Source organism: Rana temporaria, chromosome 3 (genome assembly GCF_905171775.1).
Source record: "Rana temporaria chromosome 3, aRanTem1.1, whole genome shotgun sequence".
Taxonomy (NCBI): Eukaryota; Metazoa; Chordata; class Amphibia; order Anura; family Ranidae; genus Rana; species Rana temporaria.
In genome coordinates this window covers 340,877,783-340,901,403 of record NC_053491.1, presented here as the reverse complement: position 1 = coordinate 340,901,403, position 23,621 = coordinate 340,877,783, and the positions used below count along the sequence as shown (strand labels likewise).

The 23,621-nt window shown below is 45.6% G+C and overlaps 1 protein-coding gene across 1 annotated transcript; it reads left to right on the top strand.

Moving 5' to 3' along the window:
• Positions 1 to 17: 17 nt before the first annotated feature.
• Positions 18 to 22,985, top strand: MFAP3 (microfibril associated protein 3). The gene is made up of 3 exons (XM_040345106.1): positions 18 to 112; positions 4,506 to 5,047; positions 22,088 to 22,985. Exons 2-3 carry the CDS (start codon positions 4,633 to 4,635, stop codon positions 22,843 to 22,845), a joined length of 1,173 nt encoding a protein of 390 aa, XP_040201040.1. The 5' UTR covers positions 18 to 112; positions 4,506 to 4,632; the 3' UTR covers positions 22,846 to 22,985.
• The last annotated feature ends 636 nt before the right edge of the window (positions 22,986 to 23,621 follow it).

The window sequence follows — 23,621 nt, the reverse complement described above, 5'->3', positions numbered from 1 at the left end:
GCGGACAGCTTGCCCCGGAAGTGATTTGTCAGGAAGAGCTGCGCTTCCGGAAGGTGGTTGTCAGTTCGGCGGAGGAGGTGTGCGGATGCAGCAGCGGGGGATCGTGTGATCGGTAGGTGAGGGGAGCTGTGTACCGGGGAGGAGGGCACATCATTAGGGGTATCTGTGTGGAGCAGAGCTGGGCCTTATTATCCTGACAGATATAGGTCAGTCCAGTATTGCAGTGGATAGTGACAAGGAAGTACATGACTTTTTCCTTAGATTGCACTATTTGTGACAAGATGACACTTCCGTACAATGTGATTACAGCATAGAAGGGCTCCAGGCTGTGGGTGCAGGCGGCATTTCCTCTACTTACGTTGTGCACACATTCTGTACATACCTCGTCTCAGGCTGAGGCCTCACCTTTGAGCTGCATGTAAAAAACAGTATTTTTTTTTGTTTTTTTTGTTTTGCTAGAAAATTACTGAGAACCCCTCAAACATTTTACATACATTTTTTTTTAAAGCAGATACCCCAGAGAATAAGTTTTTGCAATTTTTTTTTTTATTTCACACTGTGTTTGTTCAGCGTTTTTTCAAACGCTGTTTTTTTGGGGGAAAAAGTACACTTTTTTTTTATTTTAATGCACAAAAACAATACATTACCCAGTTGTTTGGTAAAGTTTAAAAAAAAATTGCGCACACCTGTGCAATGGCGACAAACTACCAAAATTATATTATCGGGCGACGTTTTAAAAGCCTTTGCAGGTTACCATTTTAGATTTACTCAGGAAGCCTAGTGCTGTCCTTGGTGATACCTCACATGTGTACTGCGATTGCTGTTTGCGTGCATGCGGGACCGACACCTGCGTTCACCTTTGTTTGCGAGCACAGGGGGTTGGGGGCGCTTTTAGTTTTTAATCACTTTTCTTGTTATCACAGGGAACATAAATACTGCCTGTGATAGCAGTAGACATGGACAGGTACTCTTTACTGAGCGATCTGGGGTCTTAGGCCCCATTCACACGGACGGATCGTTCAGGTCCGCCTGTCAGTTTTGGCGGCGGACCTGAACGGCCGCTCCATGCATCCCTATGGAGCGTCAGATGTCAGCCTTGGCACCTTTTCAGAGGGGAGGAGGGATACTGGCACCTGTTTTTTTTCATCTCTCAGAGATGTTGCCGTGGCGAAGCTTGGCCCCCTCCTCCGCCGGGCCAACTAGAAAGCGCAATAGGGAACTGGCTGTGAAGCCGAAAAAGGCTTCACTGCCGGGTTCCCGTTCCAGCAATGGCGGTGGCTGCACCCGTCAGCCGATCTGCATTTCGGTTGCAGTGCCAACATCGTGGGCTCCCTGAACAGGTAAGTGTCCATGTATTAAAAGTGAGCAGCTGCATTATTTGTAGCTGCTGACTTATAATTTTTCATGGGGTGGACGGTCTGGATTATACCAAGATCGGTATGATCCAATGCTTTTTTCAAACCACTAAGGGTTTGTTTACATCCTGTAAAACCAAACGTAATGAAATGCTCATGCTTCCACCTTCTTAGACCATAGAGCTGATCAGAGCCATTCTAGTCTCTGATCAGCTCTGTGGTCAACCGGCGAAACCACCGGCTGCACTCTTGGGTTCCTCAGTGGGACAAGAGAGCCGTGGAAGAGGGGGTGGTAGTAACGTTCCCTCCCACTGCTTGTAAAAGTAATCCAGCGGTTAATTAGCAGCAAGGATTGCTTTTACAAGAAAGTCGACCGATGGGTGAAAGAAAATAATACCAGGATGATGCACAAACACAAGTACACCTATATGTGTCCCAATTGATAATGACCCACTTTCATGAGGCTGTTTATATGTGTGCAATCAGAGGGAAGGGGTTAAAGACTATGCATTTATGATCCTATTATTCCGTGAGCTCAGATTTTATTCTCTCTAAAATACACTGACCTTTGACTCTGACCATGACCTTTAACCCTAAACATGACACTACCTAAATCAAACCCTCATCTAGCTCTTTTATCTTTATTTTTACACACACATTTCTTTGTTTATGACTTTCTTCTCTAGCAGAGAGAAAAAGATACAATGTATCTTTTTCTCCATTCAAGAGGAGAGAACAATGTACAGTGACTGTCATGGCCAATCAGAGGCTATCACAGCGATCAGGTGATCGGGAACAGGGACTCCCACTTCTCAATTTTTAGTATGAGACCCGGGGCTCTCGGAGTGAGCCCGGTCTCTGTTGAGAGCGTACTCCCAGCAGAAACACAAGTACACCTATATGTGGCCCAATGGAAAAAAGACTCGCTTCCATGAGGCTGTATGTGTACAATCAGAGGCAAGGGGTTAAAGACTATGTGTTTATGATTATAATTATCCTATTATTCTGTGTGATCAGGTCCCACTGTCTTTTTATATATGTTTTGATGTATATTTTTCATGTAATTATCTGCCATGATCATTAGAGGCGCGCATCTTCACTGGCCTCATGATTCGATTACGATTATCATGTCAACGATTGAATTCCGCAATGCATCACGATTACAGCGCAAGTGCGCATGGCTTTCATCAAAAAAATTCAAGTAGTCAGGCGAACTCCATTTTTTTTTTTTTAACTCTATCTGTTCTTAAAAAAAAAAGACAACACTTCCTGCATGTAGCAAAGTCTAAACACAGCAGACAACAATTTAAAGGAGCTATGGGGCTCTCCCCCAAAATACTACAGGAGATGGTCAGAGACTGCGGGCATGGTACAGGGGATAGTCAGAGACTGCAGACAATAATATATTCATCTATTTACATTATCAGTAATTATTATCCATTGATTTATTTAAATAATCATTTGGATGTTCTTTATGTATGCACTCATGTAGTGATCTCACTATATTCACAAATAAGCCAGCAAGTATATTTAAGGAACAACATCGGGACACCATTAACCTTGGTGGGGTATTTAGAATCTATATTGTCACTAATAGAATCACATTTTCAATCAAACCTCCATGTTTGTGGCCGTTTTGTTTTAGTAAGTATCGTATGCCCAATATACCGTTTCCATTTTCGCGGACGCCACGGCCTCGTTTAAAAACTCCTGCCTGCAGCTCCTCAGTACCGGCACGGTGTCAAAAAGTTAAATCCATATATTTTATATACATGCGTAACACACGGAGTGATATATTGCAAGCATTTTTTTTTTCTTTTCATTTTGATTATGGCTTGCAGCTAGTGAAAACCCAATATTCAGTATCTCAGAAAATTAGAATATTACATAAGTCCAATAAAAAAAGAATTTTAACATAGAAGTGTTATGGAAGCCCAGTTTTTTTTTTTTGATAGCAGCCTTCAGCTCATCTGCATTGTTGGGTCTGGTGTCTCATCTTCCTCTTTACAATAATACCTCACAGATTCTCTATGTGGTTTAGGTCAGGCGAGTTTGCTGGCCAATCAAGTACAGTACAGTGCTCATTAAACCAGGTATTGGTACTTTTGGCAGTGTGGGCAGGTGCCAAGTCCTGCTCGACAATTAGATCAGAAACTCCATAAAGCTGGTCAGCAGAGGGAAGCATGAAGTGCTCTAGAATTCCCTGGTAGAGAGCTGCGCTGACTTTGGACCTGATAAAACGCAGTGAACCAACACCAGCAGATGACATGTCTCCCAAATCATCACATCACAATTGTGCTTAAAGCGGGGGTTCACCCTTAGAGGGCACTTTTCCCCCTTCGCTTCCTGCTCGTTATTACTAGGGGAATCGGCAATTTATTTTAAAATATGTGCAGTACTTACCCGTTTACGAGACGCATCCTCTCCGTCGCTTCCGGGTATGGGCTTCGGGAATGGGCGGTCCTTCTTGAGTGACAGGTTTCCGAGAGGCTTCCGACGGTCGCATCCATCGCGTCACGATTTTCCGAAAGAAGCCGAACGTCGGTGCGCAGGCGCAGTATAGAGCCGCACCGACGTTCGGCTTCTTTCGGCTACGAGTGACGCGATGGATGCGACCGTCGGAAGCCTCTCGGAAGGCTGTCACTCAAGAAGGAACGCCCGCTCCCGAAGACCCATACCCGGAAGCGACGGAAGAAGATGCAGCTCGAAAACGGGTAAGTACTGCACCTATTTTAATATAAATAGCCGATTCCCCTAGACCGAACGAGCAGGAAGCTAAGGGGAGATTTTTTTTTTTTTTTTAAATGGGTGAACTCCCGCTTTAATAAATAATCTGGTTATTTTAGCTTACTAGCTGCAAAAATCGAGTGTTATTCTTACCCAACAACCAGTAAAACTATGCTTTTCTTGAATAACACCAAAGAACCTGCATACATTTTAATATTTCTAGAGCTATTTCAGTCATTTGTAGACAGCCGCTTGGTGATCACAATAAAACTGCTGACGTTATGTGATATGGTTTAACTAGCTTTTGTGTGGCTTGTTTTTCACTGCAATCGTATGCTGTTTGACTAAAAATACTTTGTTGTAATATGTGATTTATATGGTCTTTAAAATCCCCCCTTTTTTTTTTTATCTTTTCTTTAACAGGGATGGAGCTGTACAAATATGCTGGAACAATCCATGAATCAACGGCTTAGAGTCATCTGAGAGATCTGCCAATGGATATTTGTCTTTGAAACCTCTGCCCTGGAATCTATGTCTTTAGTTTGACCAAATGGGAAGGGCTCTTTCCTGCCTTTGTTCAAGGACCCTGTTCTTCCTGCTCTGCACTGTCCTTTGCATTGCACAGAGCAGGGGAAATTTCACACAGGTCCTTAGTATCCACAATGCCTCTTTGCAGATTCCCCACAATGCCTCCTTGCACGCTCAGTTGCAGAATCTCCACAATGCCTCCATGCACGCTCAGTTGCAGAATCTCCACAATGCCTCCATGCACGCTCAGTTGCAGAATCTCCACAATGCCTCCATGCACGCTCAGTTGCAGATCTCTGCAAATTCTCCGACCCATCGAGACCAGATAGCCAAAGAAGGAAGCAGCACAGTCATAGAGTGTAACCTTAATGCCAGCCAGAATGGGGACGTCATGTGGTTTAACTCCAAAGGACGCTCGCTGGGAGAGGTGGAAGGAGGTAAGTTGAAATAAAATGGGTGATCTACATCCTTATGATAAATTTTCTGCTCTTTTCTTTTAAATTTAGATAAGGTACTTGAAACACAACTCAAAATAGATTCCTTCGGTATGGGTGTAGTTGGATACTGGTTGGCTACACTGGTGGAATCTGATTCTCGTGCCCATTGTCAGATTAAAGATAGCCATACATGTTTAGATTTTCTTTTGTTCACCCTCACGGGGTGAAAGAGATGGGTCAATTGATTCCACCATCCAAGCTAAACGGCATGCATGGAGAATTTTCCCCTGCTGACTATTGTATTCAAACAAATTGGACCTTTTGGAGATGATATTTCCTGATATCTCCACCATTCAAGCTACGGTGTACGTTTAATAAACTGTGATAAGCCGAGATCATGATGATCACGGCTTATCACAGAGCATTGCCGGTTTAATAAACGGAGATAATGAGCAGAGAACATGTTCTTCACTTCTCATCACAGCACATGGCTGTTTTGTCACAAACGGCCAGTTTAATAAACCGAGATCTGAAGATTTCACAGCTCTTCCACTGAAATATCTCCCTTCCAGATTCACCAGCTCAGAGGTGGAGAATCTGGGAGAGAAGCTGGTGTGATAAGAGGAAGAAGGCTTATTTCTTCCTAATATCAGCACCAGTGGGTTAAAAATGAATATTAACAATATAAACAGTGTGTGTGTGTGTGTGTGTGTGTGTGTGTGTGTGTGTGTGTGTGTATATATATATATGTATGTATATGTGTGTGTGTGTGTGTGTATATATATATATATATATATATATATGTATATATATATATATATATATATATATATATATATATATATATATATATATATACACGCACACACACACACCTCTATCTATCTATCTATCTACATATATACACACACCCATTTTTAATCAAAGAAAAACTAGCTGATAATTGTGTGTGTGTGTGCACTTGTAGTCCATTGATATTTCCTCTAGCCCAATAACGGAGCATTTGTATCTTGGTATGGACCTGAGGCTGGAGCCTGAGCATTGCATCCGCAATTCTCTGATCGTGGTTGTAATGCAAAAAAAATATTAAATGGAGTTTATTTTTATAACAAGGCAGTTTATAGTGGAGCAGTTCTTGGATCTTTTACAATTTAGTAATTCCTGAGGACCCCTGGGTTACCTCAAATGCATACGTCACTCCAGGAATGGATATCCTAATAATTATGACTGTTGCGTGAACTTTTGTGCACATAGGAAATATTTACAGGACTATGAGCATAAAAGCTTTCGATCCCCTGCTAAGTCTTTACAGCCTTTTTTAGTGGAACTACTTATTGACCAGAGTGAGTTCTCTGTATAGCCCTTTGGAGAATCCACTAGAATTGGTTGACCAAAGAAGTTGAGTGCATGTGCTCCGCATCATATCCAGAGGTTGTCTTTGGGAAATAGACGTATGAGTGCTGCCAGCATTACTGCAGAGGTAGAAGGGGTGGGGGGTCAGCCTGTCAGTGCTTAGACCATACGCTGCACACTGCATCAAATTGGTCTTCATTGCCGTCATCCCAGAAGAAAGCCTCCTCTAAAGATGATGCACAAGAAAGCCCCCAAACAGTTTGCTGAAGACAAGCAGACTAAGGACATGGATTACTGGAACCATGTCCTGTGGTCTGATGAGACCAAAATAAACTTATTTGGTTCAGATGGTGTCAAGCGTGTGTGGGGGCAACCAGGTGAGGAGTACAAAGACAAGTGTGTCTTGCCTACAGTCAAGCATGGTGGTGGGAGTGTCATTGTCTGGGGCTGCATGTGTGCTGCCGGCACTAGAGAGCTACAGTTCATTGAGTGAACCATGAATTCCAACATGTACTGTGACATACTGAAGCAGAACATGATCCTCTCCCTTCGTAGACTGGGCCGCAGAGCAGTATTCAAACATAACGACCCCAAACACACCTCCAAGATGACAAATGCCTTGCTAAAGAAGCTGAGGGTAAAGGTGATGGACTGGCCAAGCATGTCTCCAGACCTAAACTCTATTGAGCATCTGTGGGGAATCCTCAAACAGAAGGTGAAGGAGGGCAAGGTCTCTAACATCCACCAACTCTGTCATGGAGGAGTGAAAGAGGACTCCAGTGGCAACCTGTGAAGCTCTGGTGAACTCCATGCCCAAGAGGGTTAAGGCAATGCTGGAAAATAATGGTGGCCACACAAAATATTGACACTTTGGGCCCAATTTGGACATTTTCACTTGGAGGTGTACTCACATTTCTTGCCAACTTTTTAAACAATAATGGCTGTATGTTGAGTTATTTTGAGGGGACAGCAAATTTACACTGTTATACAAGCTGTACACTCACTACTTTACATTGTAGCAAAGTGTCATTTCTTCAGTGTTGTCACATGAAAAGGTATCACAAAATATTTACAAAAATGATTTCTTCCCCCCCCCACACCACTTTACTAATTATCCATGCACCCCATGATATGTGACAGCTGTTAGATGAATTATAAAGAGGTTCAGTCTGTAAAAAAATAATAATAAAAACCTACAAATCCTGTAGTTGTTCACTTTTAATTAAGGGACACTTACCTATTCAGGGATCCAGCCCCATCCCCACCTGGGCTAGTTCTTCACTAGTCTTCAGGTTCCCAGCACTGGCATCCTAGCTGTGCTGCACTTTCTGAATGGTCCTGCAGTCTTCTGGGACCTGTGGCGTGTCCCAGAAGATGGAAGTGGGAGAACTATGCGACCCGGATGGAAGTGGACACCTGTCAAAACTAGGTACCCCCCCCCCTCCAAATAAAGTGACATGCTAAATGTGGCAAGAGAGGAGGACTTAAAGCATAACTTCCCCCTTTGGGTGGAGTTCCGCTTTAAGTATAACCCATAATCACAGACTATAATGTTGCTCTTAAAAAACAATCTGTGTGACCCTGTGTTCCTTTCCTGTTTTCAATGTGGACTGATTACATCTGGAGAATCTAACAGTACAGAGGTGCAGTGCTAGGTTGCTGTTTGATTGTTCTGTCATCATTTTAAGCCTTCATCTGTAGTTTCCAAGTTGAAAAGCCTGTTAAAAACACTTGCGTGTGTGTGTTAGGTGATCCTCTAATAGATATTTGATGGAAGCTAGAGATGCACGGGTGATTTTTAGTAGCTCATCATACTGCTAAAATTGCTAGAGATGAATCACTAAGAGTAACCGCTAAACAGATGGAACAAATGGCTCCCAATGGTATATGCTACACAAGTAGCATATTGGAGTGATTAATCTTGCAAGCTAACGTGTAGCTTGGGGAGCTGTATGTTTCATTTCTTAGCAATTGATCGCCATTCTTGTACATATGGGCTTCGGTATGTGATGTGTACAGCAAGCTTTTACAACATATTTGCAAAGCTTTTAAAGGATACGTTCACCTTTTTCTAAAAGAAAAAATGTAATAAATGCACATCTTTTTGCAGGTAAAAAATTGTGCATTTATCAGCCGATTGTGGGTGCAATGCAGGGCTCTTGCAGACAGTCGGTGTAAGCGGTCTGCTCGTACCTCATACGGGCAGGTAGTTGCACACTGACGGGAAGCATTAGTGAACTACCTAGAGAGCTCAACAGCGCCCTGGTAGTTCATTGAGAATTACAAGCCGACAGCCACAGAAGCTGTATCAAGGAGTGTGGAAAATAGGGCGCTCTGGATAACGAGGAGGCTTTAACAAAGAGTACATGACTGGCTCTTGAGATGTGATTTATTGCACCACAGCAGCACTTCAAAAAAGTGAAGCGCACTCTATAGAAAAAACAAAGCGGAGAAGAAGGCGCCTCTAAGTTCAGTAATAAAACACTTTAATGACAAGGAAGGGTTAAAAACACTTACAAGATGGAAGTGAAAACCCGCATATAAATGAATCCATAACATCCAGCGGGATGCCTCCTGGGAGTAAAGACAGCTACAGGTGGAAGTTCCAGCGGAGGTAAACACTGTCTCTCTGATCCAAAATGGAGGACTGTGCTGTCAGGACAAGCATGGAATCCAAGCAACCAGGAAGTTACATCAGAGTGAGCGGTACAAGTTTTGGAGCATGCTCAGTGTTTTATTACTGCACTTAGAAGCCCCTTCTTCTCTGCTTTACAGATGCTGGTACCTGTAGTTCTCTCATTTACAGAACTCTGTGAATCAATGACACAGCCGGGTGGGCAGAGCCCTGCACAGCGGCTTTTTGTTTTAATTTCTGACAGCAAGTGCAGGGAGCAGATTTCTTGCTGGCTAGCACAACAGGGGTCGGAGGGTAGTGGGGGACTGCTGCAACAGGAGCATGTTACACCCTGAATATGGATGTGACATGTTACAGAAGGTGAACTTATCCTTTAAGCAGCTTTGTTGAAGCCATAGATCTTTATTGAAGTGCTTAATTGCCCTTTTAAAAAAAAAAAAAAGAATGAATAAAGCCATGGTGACCACTCGTTTGCAATTATATTATAAAGACTGAGCTGCTAAATATCGCACACATAGCTCTAGCTTTTAGAAGTGATGTGGGAGATGTCAACCTACCACAAAGTGCAGATATTAGTAACGACTTGTGAGCTGAGCCAGTTTTCATCAGGAAGCTCTGTAGGCACATTTTACGTATGGTCCACTGTGAAAAGTATGTACAATGAAGCAAATGATGGGCTTGACCTCTGATGGCAGACATTTCAGTCTCGGCACAAAAGCACACCTCCATTCAGACTTATTGGAGTTACACCTATAGGTAGATTCAGTAAGAGTTAGGCCGGCTTATCAGTAGATAAGCCGACCTACAGTTGTATTCAAAATTATTCAACCCCCACTGAAATTGATTGTTTTGGCCAGTTTGACATTGATTTTGATCATTCAGTCATCCTGCTTACAATTAAATCAAAGAGGCACGTGTAGGTCAGACAAATATAACATAACATTTATAATGAAATAACCACAAATGTCTTTTCTGTGCTCACATCATTATCAGTTTTATTCAACCCCCAAGTGACATTCAATCTTAGTACTTGGTACACCATCCTTTTACAGTTATAACAGCTTTTAAACTTGAAGCATAGCTTGACACAAGTGTCTTGCAGCGATCTACAGGTATCTTCGCCCATTTGTCATGGGCAAAAGCCTCCAGTTCAGTCACATTCTTAGGCTTGCGCACTGCAACTGCTTTCTTTAAGTCCCACCAGAGGTTCTCAATCGGATTTATGTCTGGTGACTGCGATGGCCACTTCCAAATATTCCAGCCTTTAATCTGCAACCATGCTCTAGTGGACTTGGAGGTATGCTTGGGATCATTGTCCTGTTGAAAGGTCCAACGTCTCCCAAGCCTCAGGTTTGTGACGGACTGCATCACATTGTTATCCAATATCTCCTGTTACTGAAGAGAATTCATGGTACCTTGCAGACGCTTCCCTGTACCTGCAGAAGCAAAACAGCCCCAAAGCATGATTGACCCCCCGCCATGCTTCACAGTAGGCAAGGTGTTCTTTTCATCATAGGCCTTGTTCTTCCTCCTCCAAACATAGCGTTGATCCATGGGCCCAAACACTTCTAATTTTGTTTCATCAGTCCAGAGAACACAATCCCAAAACTTCTGTGGTTTGTCCACATGATTTTTGGCATACTGCAGTCAAATCTTCTTATTCTTTGGAGACAGCAAGGGGGTGCGCCTGGGAGTTCTGGCATGGAGGCCTTCATTATGCAGTGCGAGCCGTATTGTCTGAGCAGAAACTTCAGTACCCACATCTGACAAATCTTTTGTCAGTTCCTCAGCAGTCACAAGGGGACTTTTCTCCACTCTACACTTCAGGTAGCGCACAGCAGTCGAAGTCAGCATCTTCTTTCTGCCACGACCAGGTAGCGTTTCAACAGTGCCCTTTGCCTTTAATTTGTGAATGATGCTTCCTATGGTGTCTCTTAGTATGTTTAACATCTTTACAATCTTCTTATAGCCATTGCCCTTCCTGTGAAGAGTAATCACCTCTTCTCTTGTCTTCCCAGACCATTCCCTTGACTTCACCATGTTTGTAACCACACTAGTAAATGTCTAGAAGGAGCCGAGTATCAAAGTCATTTGAAAGCTGCCTGATTGGTGGTTATTAGGCTTTATTGCAGCTCCCTGACATCCACCGGTGTTTTCAATACCTGATTGAAAACACTTCAATGAACCTCTGTTCTTCAGAGTGGTAGTCTTTAAGGGGTTGAATAATTGTGTAAATGAAGAATTCACAAAATAAACATTTACTACTGTATTACAAAACCAATTGATGTCATTTTAGTTGCATATGGTAAGTGTATTCTCAATCAGAGATGCACTTAAACATATCTAAGATACGACGGCTTGCGCTGTCCTATCTTAGGTTGCAATATTTCGGATGGCCGCTAGGTGGCGCTTCCATTGCGGTCCATTAGTAGATACGCCGATTCACGAACGTACGCCCGGCCGACGCAGTACTTTTACGCCGTTTACGTTAGATATAGGCTGTGACGATATTGGTATGATATCCCCGTCAAACAGTCCCTTCTTCCCATAAAAGAAATCACAGAAGCATCCATACATGAGCCAAGGCTTAATGCTGGTATAACACAGATTTTTAATCGTAAGAAACCAGAGCTTATATGTGGTTACAACTGTTACAATGACAAATCTCCGCCCCCCCTTACACAGTGGGGGGTCTTCAATACAGCTCCTTTGAAATAAAGATATTTCTTTGAACTAGTCAGTATCTAGCCGGTTCGGCACCGCATATAGAGAGATAATTATCACAATGAAGCAATCAGCATAATTAACATGAGCCACTTATCTAATCACAGTAACCAGTAAACACAGGGCTAGAACAATTAACATTTGAAACAGGGCTAGCTGCAGAAGAGTAAATACAATTAACAGCCTTAAACAAGCAGGGAGGATTAAACTGAAGCATATAGGTAAAAAGTCCATCACAATGGCCCCCCTTCTTCTCCCTGCTCCGGAAAACCCGGTTGGACCTTTCCTGGTCCAGTAGGGTTGACGGGTTCAGAGCTTTTAGTCCGAGGTTAACTCCGTTTGGCGTGACAATCCATCAGCATTCCCGTTTTGCTTGCCTGGGCGGTAATGAATCGTAAAGTCATAGGGCTGTAAGGTCAAGCTCCAGCGTAGCAAACGTGCGTTGTCCCCTGAAACCCGGTTAAGCCACACCAAGGGGTTGTGATCGGTGATGAGAGTGAAAGCCCGGCCATAAAGGTAAGGTGTGAGCTTTTTGAGTGCCCATACCAAGGCCAAACACTCTTTTTCAATGGTGGCGTAACTGACCTCCCTTGGCAACAGCTTCCGACTCAGGTATGCCACCGGGTGCTCTCCTCCATCCTCCCCGATCTGGCTTAGTACTGCCCCCAGTCCAAACATTGAAGCATCTGTGTGGACAATAAATCTTTTGTTAGGATCTGGGGTAACCAACACCGGAGCATTAACCAGAGCAGTCTTTAGGGTTTGGAAAGCCACCTCGCATTCCGGGGACCACAGGACTTGTCGGGGTAGCTTCTTTTTGGTCAAGTCGGCCAGGGGTTTGGCCAGGGCGCTATAGTCGGGTACAAAGCGTCTGTAATAACCGGCTGTGCCCAAGAAAGCCATGACTTGTGTCTTGGTGTGGGGAGTGGGCCAATTGGCAACGGCCTCGATCTTCGCCGGCTCCGGCCGTTGCTTACCACATCCTACTCGGTGGCCCAAATATTGTACCTCTGCCATACCCAAATGACATTTGTCGGGTTTCAGGGTCAGCCCGGCCCCCTTGATCCTATCCAATACTACCCCTACGTGCTCTAGGTGCGCTTCCCATGTATCGCTGTGGATGGCGATGTCATCCAGATAAGCGCATGCAAAGCTCTGGAGACCCCCAAGTAACTGATCCACCATCCGTTGGAAGGTGGCCGGGGCGTTCTTCATCCCGAACGGCATAACCCGGAATTGGTATAGGCCGAACGGGGTGATGAAGGCCGACTTGAGTCTGGCATCTTCTGCTAGAGGAATCTGCCAATATCCCTTGCATAGGTCTATTGTGGTCAGATACTTCCCTGCAGAGATACGGTCAAGCAGCTCGTCCATCCGTGGCATCGGATAGGCGTCCGTAACTGTCTTGTCGTTGAGGCGCCGGTAATCTACACAGAAGCGGGTTGTCCCATCCTTCTTTGGCACTAAGACTACCGGCGAGGCCCAAGGACTTTCTGAGGGTTCGATTACGCCTAGCCGAAGCATCTCATCTATCTCCTTCCGCATTCCTTCCCGGACTGCTTCGGGGATACGGTAAGGAGGCTGTCTCAGGGGTGTCTGTCCTGGAGTCTCCACCTTGTGTACGGCTAGGCGTGTGTATCCAGGCTCCTGAGAGAATGTGGCCTGTTTTTCTTCTAGTAAGCGGCCAGCTTGAGCCCGCTCTTGCGGCTCCAGCTGTTCACCTAGCTGGACTTTCTCTATCTGGGTCATCCCTTCGCTACTGCCCAATAGGTCGGGAAGGGGTAGGGTCTCTGTGTCTTCTCCTGCTGGTGCACAGATAGCGGCTACCTCCTCTGCCCGTTCCTGATAGGCCTTGAGCATGTTGATGTGAAAGGTTCGTTTCACATCTTCATCCTCGCAACTGGCTATCGTGTAGGTAGTGTCGCATATCTGTCCTATAACTTTATAGGGGCCCTGCCAGGCAGCCTGGAGCTTGTCTGTTCGGACCGGCCTTAATACCATGACCTTTTGGCCTATCTGAAAGCTCCGGTGCCTAGCCCGTCGGTCATACCATACCTTCTGGCGCTGTTGGGCCGCCTGGAGGTTCTCTAGCACTGTCTGGGCTAATTCCTCCATGCGATCCCTCAGCTCCAGGACATAAGGTACAACCGGGGTCCCCTCAATTTCTGTTTGCCCCTCCCAGTGATCCTTGATGAGATCTAAGGGCCCCCTCACCCGCCTCCCATAGAGAAGTTCGAAGGGTGAGAATCCGGTCGATTCCTGCGGTACCTCTCGGTAGGCAAAGAGAAGGTGCGGCAGGAATCGCTCCCAATCCTTGTACGCCCCTGTGAACGATTTCAACATTTGCTTTAGCGTTCCATTGAAGCGCTCGCACAGGCCGTTAGTCTGGGGGTGGTATGGGGAGCTAGTCAGGGATTTAACTCCACAGGTTTTCCATATCTGCTGGGTTACCTCGGCCGTGAATTGGGTACCTTGGTCAGACAGAACCTCCTTGGGAAAGCCTACTCGGAAAAATACTTTAACTAGGGCCTCTGCTACAGTCTCAGCCTGTATGTTAGAGAGAGCTACCGCTTCGGGGTAACGGGTGGCGTAGTCTACTACGGTGAGTATATACCGCTTGCCGGAACGGCTAGGTTGGGCCAGGGGCCCTATAATGTCCACGGCTACCCTTGTGAACGGTTCTTCAATAATGGGCATGGAAACTAGTTTAGCCTTTGGGTGGTCTCCCTTTTTACCTATACGTTGGCATACCTCGCACGTTTGACAATACGCCCTGACGTCGTCGGATACCCCAGGCCAGAAAAAGTTCTGGGTTATCCGATACCCTGTCTTGCGTATTCCCAAATGGCCTGCCAAGGGTACGTCATGCCCAATCCTCAATAACTCCTGCCGGTACTTCCGGGGAACTACCAGCTGGCGTTTTTGCTTAGGCCCTGGGGCATTACCCCGGGTCTCGGTGAGCCTGTACAAGCGGCCTTCCTCCCAGATAAATTGCTCCTTCTCTAACCCCCCTTGGCCCCTCCTGGCTTTCTCTCGATACTTTGAGGGAAGGGTCTCCGGTCACCTCCCGCCCAAAGTCCTCTGGGGTGTCCCAGGGTAGGGGTTCCACAGTCAAGGGTAGGTTGGGTTGGCTTACCTGGGTCTCAGTAGGAAGCGGATGGCTCTCGGCAGCGCGACTTTGTGCTCTGGTGGTTACTGCGTGGGCCTCCTGAGCGGTGGTAGAGGCGAACGCCGAAGTCAGGGGCCCAATGTCGTTGCCCAAGATGACTTCAGAAGGTAAGTCTTTCATGACGCCCACATGAACATCGCCAGCTCCCGCACCCCAGTCCAGGTGTACCTGTGCAGTAGGAATACGGTATACTGCCCCCCCTGCCACTTTCACAGCAATTGATTCCCCCGGTTTCTCTGATGCAGTAATAAGGTGTCTTTGTACCAACGTGATGGTCGCCCCACTGTCTCTTAATCCTCGGGCGGTTTTTCCGTTAACCATGACCAGCTGACAATGGTGTTTCCGGTTGTCCGTAATAACAGATTGTACCGTGAGGGCTTCGTAAAGGGGGCCCAATGGTTCTTCCTGACCCAGCTCCTGGGGATCCCAAGCCGAGTCTACACAATGGGCTGCTGCTGGTGGGCGGTACCCAGGTTGAGACCAATTTGACCTGGTGTTGTCGTTCATGGGGCAATTTTGCTTGAAGTGACCGAGCTGTTTGCACCGGAAGCAGCGTTGTTCGTTGTCCTCCTGGCGTGGATAGCGAGGGCTAGATGTCATCGGTCTGTTAGGAGGTTGGTATCTAGCGGCTGGTGGGTGTGAGGGCGCCGTTGGTCGTGGAGGTTGTACCCGTGGTGTGACCTGGTTTGTCTTGCGAGTATCCGCATATTCATCCGCCAACTTCGCGGCCTCTGGTAGAGTCATGGGCCTGCGATCTCTCACCCAATCTTTGACATCCGTCTGGATGTGATTGTAAAATTGCTCCAGGAGCATTAGTTGCAAAATGTCCTCTGCGGTGGTGGCCTGGCTGCTGTTAACCCAGTTAGAGGCCGACAGGGACAGCTGGCATGCCCATTCTGCGTAAGAGTCTTTCGTGGTTTTGCGTGAGTCCCTGAACTTCTGTCGGTGGGACTCTGGGGTTACTGCATAACGAGCCAGGAGCGCTTCTTTAACCCTGGCGTAGCTATGGATATCCTGATCTGGCACGGTCCGGAAAGCATCAGAAGCTTTGCCTGACAGTTTGCCTGACAATATTGAAACCCACTCTCCTCTAGCTATTCGGTGCAGGTTACATTGTCGCTCAAAATCCGCCAGGTAGTTATCAATCTCACAGTCCTTTTCATCAAAAGCTTTAAAAGCGCTAAACGGAATCTTCCTTGCGTCTGCTGTGCTGTACTCACTGTTCGTAGAAGGTGCGGCTGCTTGTTGGACTGCTGCCAGTTTTAACTGTAGCTCTGCGTCTCTTATTTGTTTAGCCTCCTGTAGTTCTGCATCTCTTATTTGTTTGTCTCTTATTTCTTTAGCCTCCTGTAGCTCCATCACTCTCAGCACCACATCCGGCGTTGGGTTCGGGCCGAACCACGCTAGCTTCTCTCTCATTAGCTTGTTGGTTGGTGACTCCTCCTGAATCACTGGTGTCTCCATCTCTTGTACCGCTGGCGTTGCTGCAATCACGTTCTCCTGGTCTAGCTCCATTAATTCTGCTATGATGACCCGCTTGGTTTTGTTGCTAGCAATCCTTCCACGAACTTCCAGTAGTTCTTTCAGTGTATTTCTTTTAGGCAGGGTGTAGCAGCCTTCCATTCACTGTTCCCAGTGTCTGCTTGGAATCCGGGTGTAAAGGAGAGTAGAAGGGAAGATCCCGCCGCTGCCAACCAATTTGTGACGATATTGGTATGATATCCCTGTTAAACAGTCCCTTCTTTCCATAAAATAAATCACAGAAGCATCCATACATGAGCCAAGGCTTAATGCTGGTATAACACAGATTTTTAATCGTAAGAAACCAGAGCTTATATGTGGTTACAACTGTTACAATGACAAATCTCCGCCCCCCCTTACACAGTGGGGGGTCTTCAATACAGCTCCTTTGAAATAAAGATATTTCTTTGAACTAGTCAGTATCTAGCCGGTTCGGCACCGCATATAGAGAGATAATTATCACAATGAAGCAATCAGCATAATTAACATGAGCCACTTATCTAATCACAGTAACCAGTAAACACAGGGCTAGAACAATTAACATTTGAAACAGGGCTAGCTGCAGAAGAGTAAATACAATTAACAGCCTTAAACAAGCAGGGAGGATTAAACTGAAGCATATAGGTAAAAAGTCCATCACATAGGCCGCCTAAAGTTAGAGCTAGGCCCTAGTTGGAATAGTAATGTTAAGTATGGCCGCCGTTCCCGCGTCGAAATTCGAAATTTTTACGTAGTTTGCGCAAGTCGTCCGTGAATCGGGGTTTACGTCCACATCAATAGGCCCGTGCGGTGTACTTAGCCGCAATGCACACTGGGAAATGTAGGCGCCCGGCGAATGCGCAGTTAAAAAAAAAACGTCAAAATCGTAAGGTCAAGCCCCATTAACATAAAACACACCCCCTTACACACATTTGAATTGGGCGCCCTTACGCCCGCCCGCTTTAGGCTACGCCGCCGTAACTTAGCAGGTAAGTACATTGTGAATCATGTACTTGCCTCGCTAACTTACGGCGACATAGCTTAAATGCCTTAAGCTACGCCGCCGCAAAGTTGCGGCAATGTTTGTGAATCTAGGCACAAGTCTCCAATACATTTGATTCAGTTCATGAAGGTGATCCACAGCTCTTTTTTTTTTTGTAACTTCTGAGCATTGCCTTTATGAGATGATATACCGTATATACTCGAGTATAAGCCAAGTTTTTCAGCACATTTTTTGTGCTGAAAATGCCCCCCTCGGCTTATACTCGAGTCCCCTTTTTGTGCCTGATCTCCCGGATTTGGGGACCCAGTACCAGCCGGCCATAGCTTCCCTGGACCCCAAACTTGGCATTCATATAGCCCCACTCTTTCTCCACAAGTGCGTGAAGTTTGTTGTCCGGGGGACCACCAATTTTTCAAAGTCGGGCACCCCTTCCATAGACTCCCATGTTAAACGGTAATTTCTCTGGTAAATTTAGTTACCCGGTACTGGCCGGCTGTAGGTCTCCTGGACCCAAAACCTGGCACACGTGTAGCCCCAGTTCTCCTCTATAAGTGTGCAAAGTTTTCTGTCTGGTAGACCTACGTCCGCCGAGCACCGTTTTACACCTTCTATATACTCCCATGTTAAACATAAGTCTAGACATGGGCACAGTGAGGCATGCAGATGGACACCCTCGGCTTATACTCGAGTCAATATGTTTTCCCAGTTTTTTTGTGGTAAAATTTGGTGCCTTGGCTTATATTCGGGTCGTTTTATACTCGAGTATATACGGTAAGTCATTTCATAGAATTGCCACAGTCCTAGTATTATCATTTGCCACAGTACCTTTTATTGGGCTGGCTTCCTCGTTGGTGATGCATGTACTAAAGAATCGTTATTGGGCTGAGCAAATTTATTTCCTGAGATTACCATCATTACCCGTAGGAAGCTTTCATAGAAGGTTAGGCGGTAAGGTAGAGATTTAACCCATAGCAGTCAGCTGGCAATTTACTTTATCAGAATACCGCAAATTAAAAACAAGGCTCATCTCCTGCATCCAATTATAGATCTTGTTTTGTATATACATCGGCTTATATAAAATTAATCTCCTTTGCTTTTCATGATCAGATAAGATGATTTGCAGTGGGGAATTGAGGAGAAGAGCTTGGGTTGGATTAAAATATTTAGCAAAGTTCACTTTCATTTAACATAGTTGACCTGTTTTGAGTTTTAGCTTGTCCTTCTCTGTGTATGGAATACCAGACATCTTTTTAAAGTGTATCTGTGCCCAGGCTATAGATATTTATGTATTTGCATGTCCTTAAAGTGGGGGTTCACCCGAATTTTTTTTTTAACATTAGATTGAGGCTAATTACGGGAAGCACAATCCGTTTTTTTTTTTAATCAATGCAGTACTTACCGTTTTAGAGATAGATGTTCTCCGCTGCTTCCGGGTATGGTCTTCGGGACTGGGCGTTCCTATTTGATTGACAGCCTTCCGACCATCACATACAGCGCGTCACGAGTTGGCGAAAGAAGCCGAACGTCGGTGCGGCTCTATACGGCGCCTGCGCACCGACGTTTCGGCTACTTTCGGCAACTCGTGACGGTCGGAAGGCTGTCAATCAAATAGGAACACCCAGTCCCGCAGACCATACCCGGAAGCGGCGGAGAACATCTATCTCTAAAACGGTAAGTACTGCTTCGATTTAAAAAAAAAAACGGATTGTGCTTCCCGTAATTGGCCTCAATCTAATGTTAAAAATGTGTTTTTCGGGTGAACCCCCGCTTTAACAAGCAGTGACGGAGCTGTAAAGGGTTAGCTTACTTTTACAGAAGATCGATACACTGCACTAACAGCACTGGAGCCCTGTAAGTTCCAATATCAAGCGGACATTGGTCAATGTGGCCACATGATTGCATTGATCAATGAGAATCTACTTTGAGCCGCCACCTTCCTAAACTGTGTTTTGGCAGCAGTGTTAACTTTGGCATTGAATTTGGTTTTAGTCCTAGTCTTTTGACAAAAAATGCCATTTAGTTTTAGTCATCTGAATTGTTTTATTATTCGTCGTATTTAGTTGACTAAAATCCAGTGGGTTTAGTTGACTTGTAATGCATTTCTCTAGAACAGTGGTCTCCAAACTGCGGCCCTTTGCTTGCTTTTATCCGACCCTTGGGACATTATTCCTCCCCACTGACACGATTGACGGGGCGCCGTTCCTCCCACTGACGCGAATTGTCGAGGCGCCGTTCCTCCCACTGACGCGACTGTCGAGGCACCGTTCCTCCCACTGACGCGACTGTCGAGGCGTCGTTCCTCCCATTACTAGTATTCATCCCACTGACGCCATTGATGGGCAACTATTCCTTCCCCTAATACCAAAGATGAGCCATTGTTTACTCCCACTGACACCAGGACATTTCCTGCTGCCACTGACTACACTTCGCCCCCTCAAAGTTTGAAGGACAGTAAACAGCCCTTTGTTTAGAAAGTTTGAAGAGCCCTGCTCTAGAATTTCCAAAGTCATTATACAGTATTGTGATAATGTGCAAAATTCTGCGCTGTGTTAAATTTAATACTATCAAATGCACCTTGACACAAAGGTCGTAAGGCAAAACCATATAAAGTGTAGAGCCCAACATATATTTTAAACCAAAATAATGATACAAGTGAACATGTATGCAAAATTCACAGAATATAAGATAAACATGAAATGAATCGCATAGAATTGTAAGATGTCGGCCACTGTGATCTCTAAATCAGCGTTTCTCAACCAGTGTGCCGCCAGAGGTTCTCGGGTGTGCCGCGTGGTCAGTGGAGAGAAGGCTGTCAGATGAGCTCTCCTGCCGATCTGTGAGAAGCTCTGTCGGCTTCAAAAGTGAAAGTAAAGTGCAGAGGAGCGTGTTGTGCTCTCTGCTTCCCCCTAGAGTGCAGTACCCAGCTGAATGAGGAATCTGGAAAGGTACTGAGCTAGAAGCTAGATTCATTTTAAAATGGCTTTATACGTGTGTGTGTGTGTGTGTGTGTGTGTGTGTGTGCGCGCGCACACATGTGAGTGTCTGTCTGTATGTGTGTGTGTGCATGTGTATATAAGTGTGTCTTTTAATCCTGACAAACCCCCCCCCCCCCCATTCCTGTACCATGAGAATGGCTTTTGTAGGGCTTGTTTGATAGCAGCAAGGACTGCTGCTCCTCTGAAAAGCAATCCATGCACAGATCGCTTTTCAGAGGCATTTGACAAGCGGTAAAGAGGCATTATGTTGCCTCTTTACCACCTGTTTTTTAAGCCCATTAATGCAGCATCACTACAACGCAACCGTAGTGCAGTGCAGCCCTATTCACCCTCTGTTTACCCTCCAGCCACAGCATGTGAACACCCTCAGCTGCTGCCTCTGCAGCTAAAGGTGGAGAAGTTGGGGGTGGTACAAACGGCTCAACCATGTGGTTTTACCGCCCCTATGACATGTGAACAAGCCCTTGGTTCACATCTGTGTAGCTGCATGTAGGGCAGTCCATTCATTTCCATACCCACAAATGCAAGGAAACAAGTCCCCAAACTTTTTTTTTTTTAATTGCACTGCAGCAAAAGCACCCCATGTTTTCCAATGTGTGGGGGTACCCTAAAGAGCAGAGCATTTGTCTGTATGTCAGGAGTGTTCTGCGACACACCGTAATGTGAACCAAGCCTTGAACTGGGGTGCCTCAAGACAGAAAATACTTTTTAAAGCGGGGGTTCACCCTTAGAGGGCACTTTTCCCCCTTCGCTTCCTGCTCGTTATTACTAGGGGAATCGGCAATTTATTTTAAAATATGTGCAGTACTTACCCGTTTACGAGACGCATCCTCTCCGTCGCTTCCGGGTATGGGCTTCGGGAATGGGCGGTCCTTCTTGATTGACAGGTTTCCGAGAGGCTTCCGACGGTCGCATCCATCGCGTCACGATTTTCCGAAAGAAGCCGAACGTCGGTGCGCAGGCGCAGTATAGAGCCGCACCGACGTTCGGCTTCTTTCGGCTACGAGTGACGCGATGGATGCGACCGTCGGAAGCCTCTCGGAAGAATGTCAATCAAGAAGGAACGCCCGCTCCCGAAGACCCATACCCGGAAGCGACGGAAGAAGATACAGCTCGAAAACGGGTAAGTACTGCACCTATTTTAATATAAATAGCCGATTCCCCTAGACCGAACGAGCAGGAAGCTAAGGGGAGATTTTTTTTTTTTTTTTAAATGGGTGAACTCCCGCTTTAAGGGTGCCCCGACTGGAAAAAGGTCGAGAAACACTACTCTAAATACACTGTTCAAAAAAAATTTAAGGAACACTTTTAAAACTCATCAACTCTCAATGGGGAAAAATATCATGCTGGATATCTACACTGATATTTGCAATTATATCAGATAGATTTTCAGTAGGTTTTATTGTTCCTTAGATAAAAAACAAAGGTAAAATGACTCACTTGGGCAGCCACTGGCTACCCAAAATCGCACAGTGGCAAGACAGTGCAGAGTATCCTGTGCTGATGCGTTTTGTCCTATGGCATGCTGTCAATGGGACCCCTGCTGCATATTTAGAGATCGAAAATTAAATACATTTTTAAAATTCAAATAAACGTGTGAAATGTTTTTAGTGATTGGGTTTGCTTAAATTAAATTTGTCTTTTCTGTTAAATTTTACAGGAGGGAAATGGCTGATCTCTTCCACTGGAGCCCTTAACATTACGAGTGTAACTTTTGCTGATCGAGGACGGTATACTTGCATTTGTCCAGTTGGCAATGGCACCTCCTTCTACACAATTACTCTTCGGGTGACTTACACTTCTGGGGACATGAGCATATACTACATGATAGTCTGCTTGGTGACCTTTACCATCACCCTGATCCTGAACATCACACGGCTTTGCATGATGAGCAGTCACCTCCGCAAGACAGAGAAGGCTATAAATGAGTTCTTTCGCACAGAAGGGGCTGAGAAGCTCCAGAAGGCATTTGAGATTGCCAAACGTATTCCAATTATCACCTCTGCTAAGACTCTGGAGCTGGCCAAGGTGACTCAGTTCAAAACCATGGAGTTTGCCCGTTACATAGAAGAACTGGCCAGAAGTATTCCTCTGCCCCCTCTCATATTTAACTGCAGAGCTTTCATGGAGGAGATGTTTGAAGCAGTGAAGTTGGATGATCCGGACCAGGTGGAGAAGGAGCACGGCTCGGGGATTTACACCATCGGTCCTGATATGGCTCGGAGCGGATCTCCAGCTGGTGATTCGGAAGACGGCTCGGTCCAAGGCCAGGAGATAGCAGTTAATGTGTCTGTTCATCCTCAGTGTGAGACACTGAGCATCAACACCAACCATTCTCAGGAGTGTCCTCCTATAGTGTGTCCTGAGGAAGTCATCTCTATAGTGGATCAGGATCTGGCACCAGAAGCCAGTGCATGAACACACTAGCTTTTTGGGCCACTTTAGTCCTTCTACCCCAAATTGATTTTTCAGTTTTGGCTCTAAGCCAGGGGTCTCCAAACTGCGGCCCGAGGGACAGATGTGGCCCTTTTCTAGCCTTTATCTGGCCCTTGGGGCACTATTCCTCCCACTGACACCAACAATGGAGCACTATATCTTCCACCGATACCAATGATGGGATACTATACCCCTTATTAATAGCGGGAATACTCCTTCTCCTATTGACCACCAACCCTGAGGCCATATTTATTGTCGCTGGGCTGTGACATTTTCTGCCCCTGGTGGCCACAATCCGGCCCTCCTTAAGTCTGAAGGACAATAAAGTGGCCCTTTGTTTGAAAACTTTGGAGACCCCTGCTCTAAGCCATGGAATGAAAGAATATCTGAAGTCAAAGTTTTTTTTTTTGTTTTTTTTTTCATTTTGCATAAAGTAGGGGAGGGTGTTTTGCATACACAACACATAGTAAACACATTCTTTCCAAAGTAAGGATAATCCCCTCTTGGACAGTTCTCACCAGAACAAATTACTTAGTCCTTACATCTATTACTGTCCCAGTGATGAATCAAAATTCAGGATTTTTCCTCACTTTTAGGCCATACAGGTGGAGCGGATTTCTTTCCTGCAACCACAGACCATGTTGATGCGGGAATCCCCCCCCTGCCGGGTCATTGTCTTCTCCTGGTGGGTGGGGGGCATGTAAGCTGCCCCCGCCGTGAGAAGACGGTGATGCTTGCTATAATTGCAGGTAAAACCC

Excerpts from the sequence above, each read along its gene's own strand:
- MFAP3 (XM_040345106.1), top strand. The coding sequence starts at position 4,633 with ATGGGAAGGGCTCTTTCCTGCCTTTGTTCAAGGACCCTGTTCTTCCTG. Across the intron at positions 5,048-22,087 it reads GCTGGGAGAGGTGGAAGGAG|GAGGGAAATGGCTGATCTCT; the intron begins GTAAGTTGAAAT and ends TAAATTTTACAG.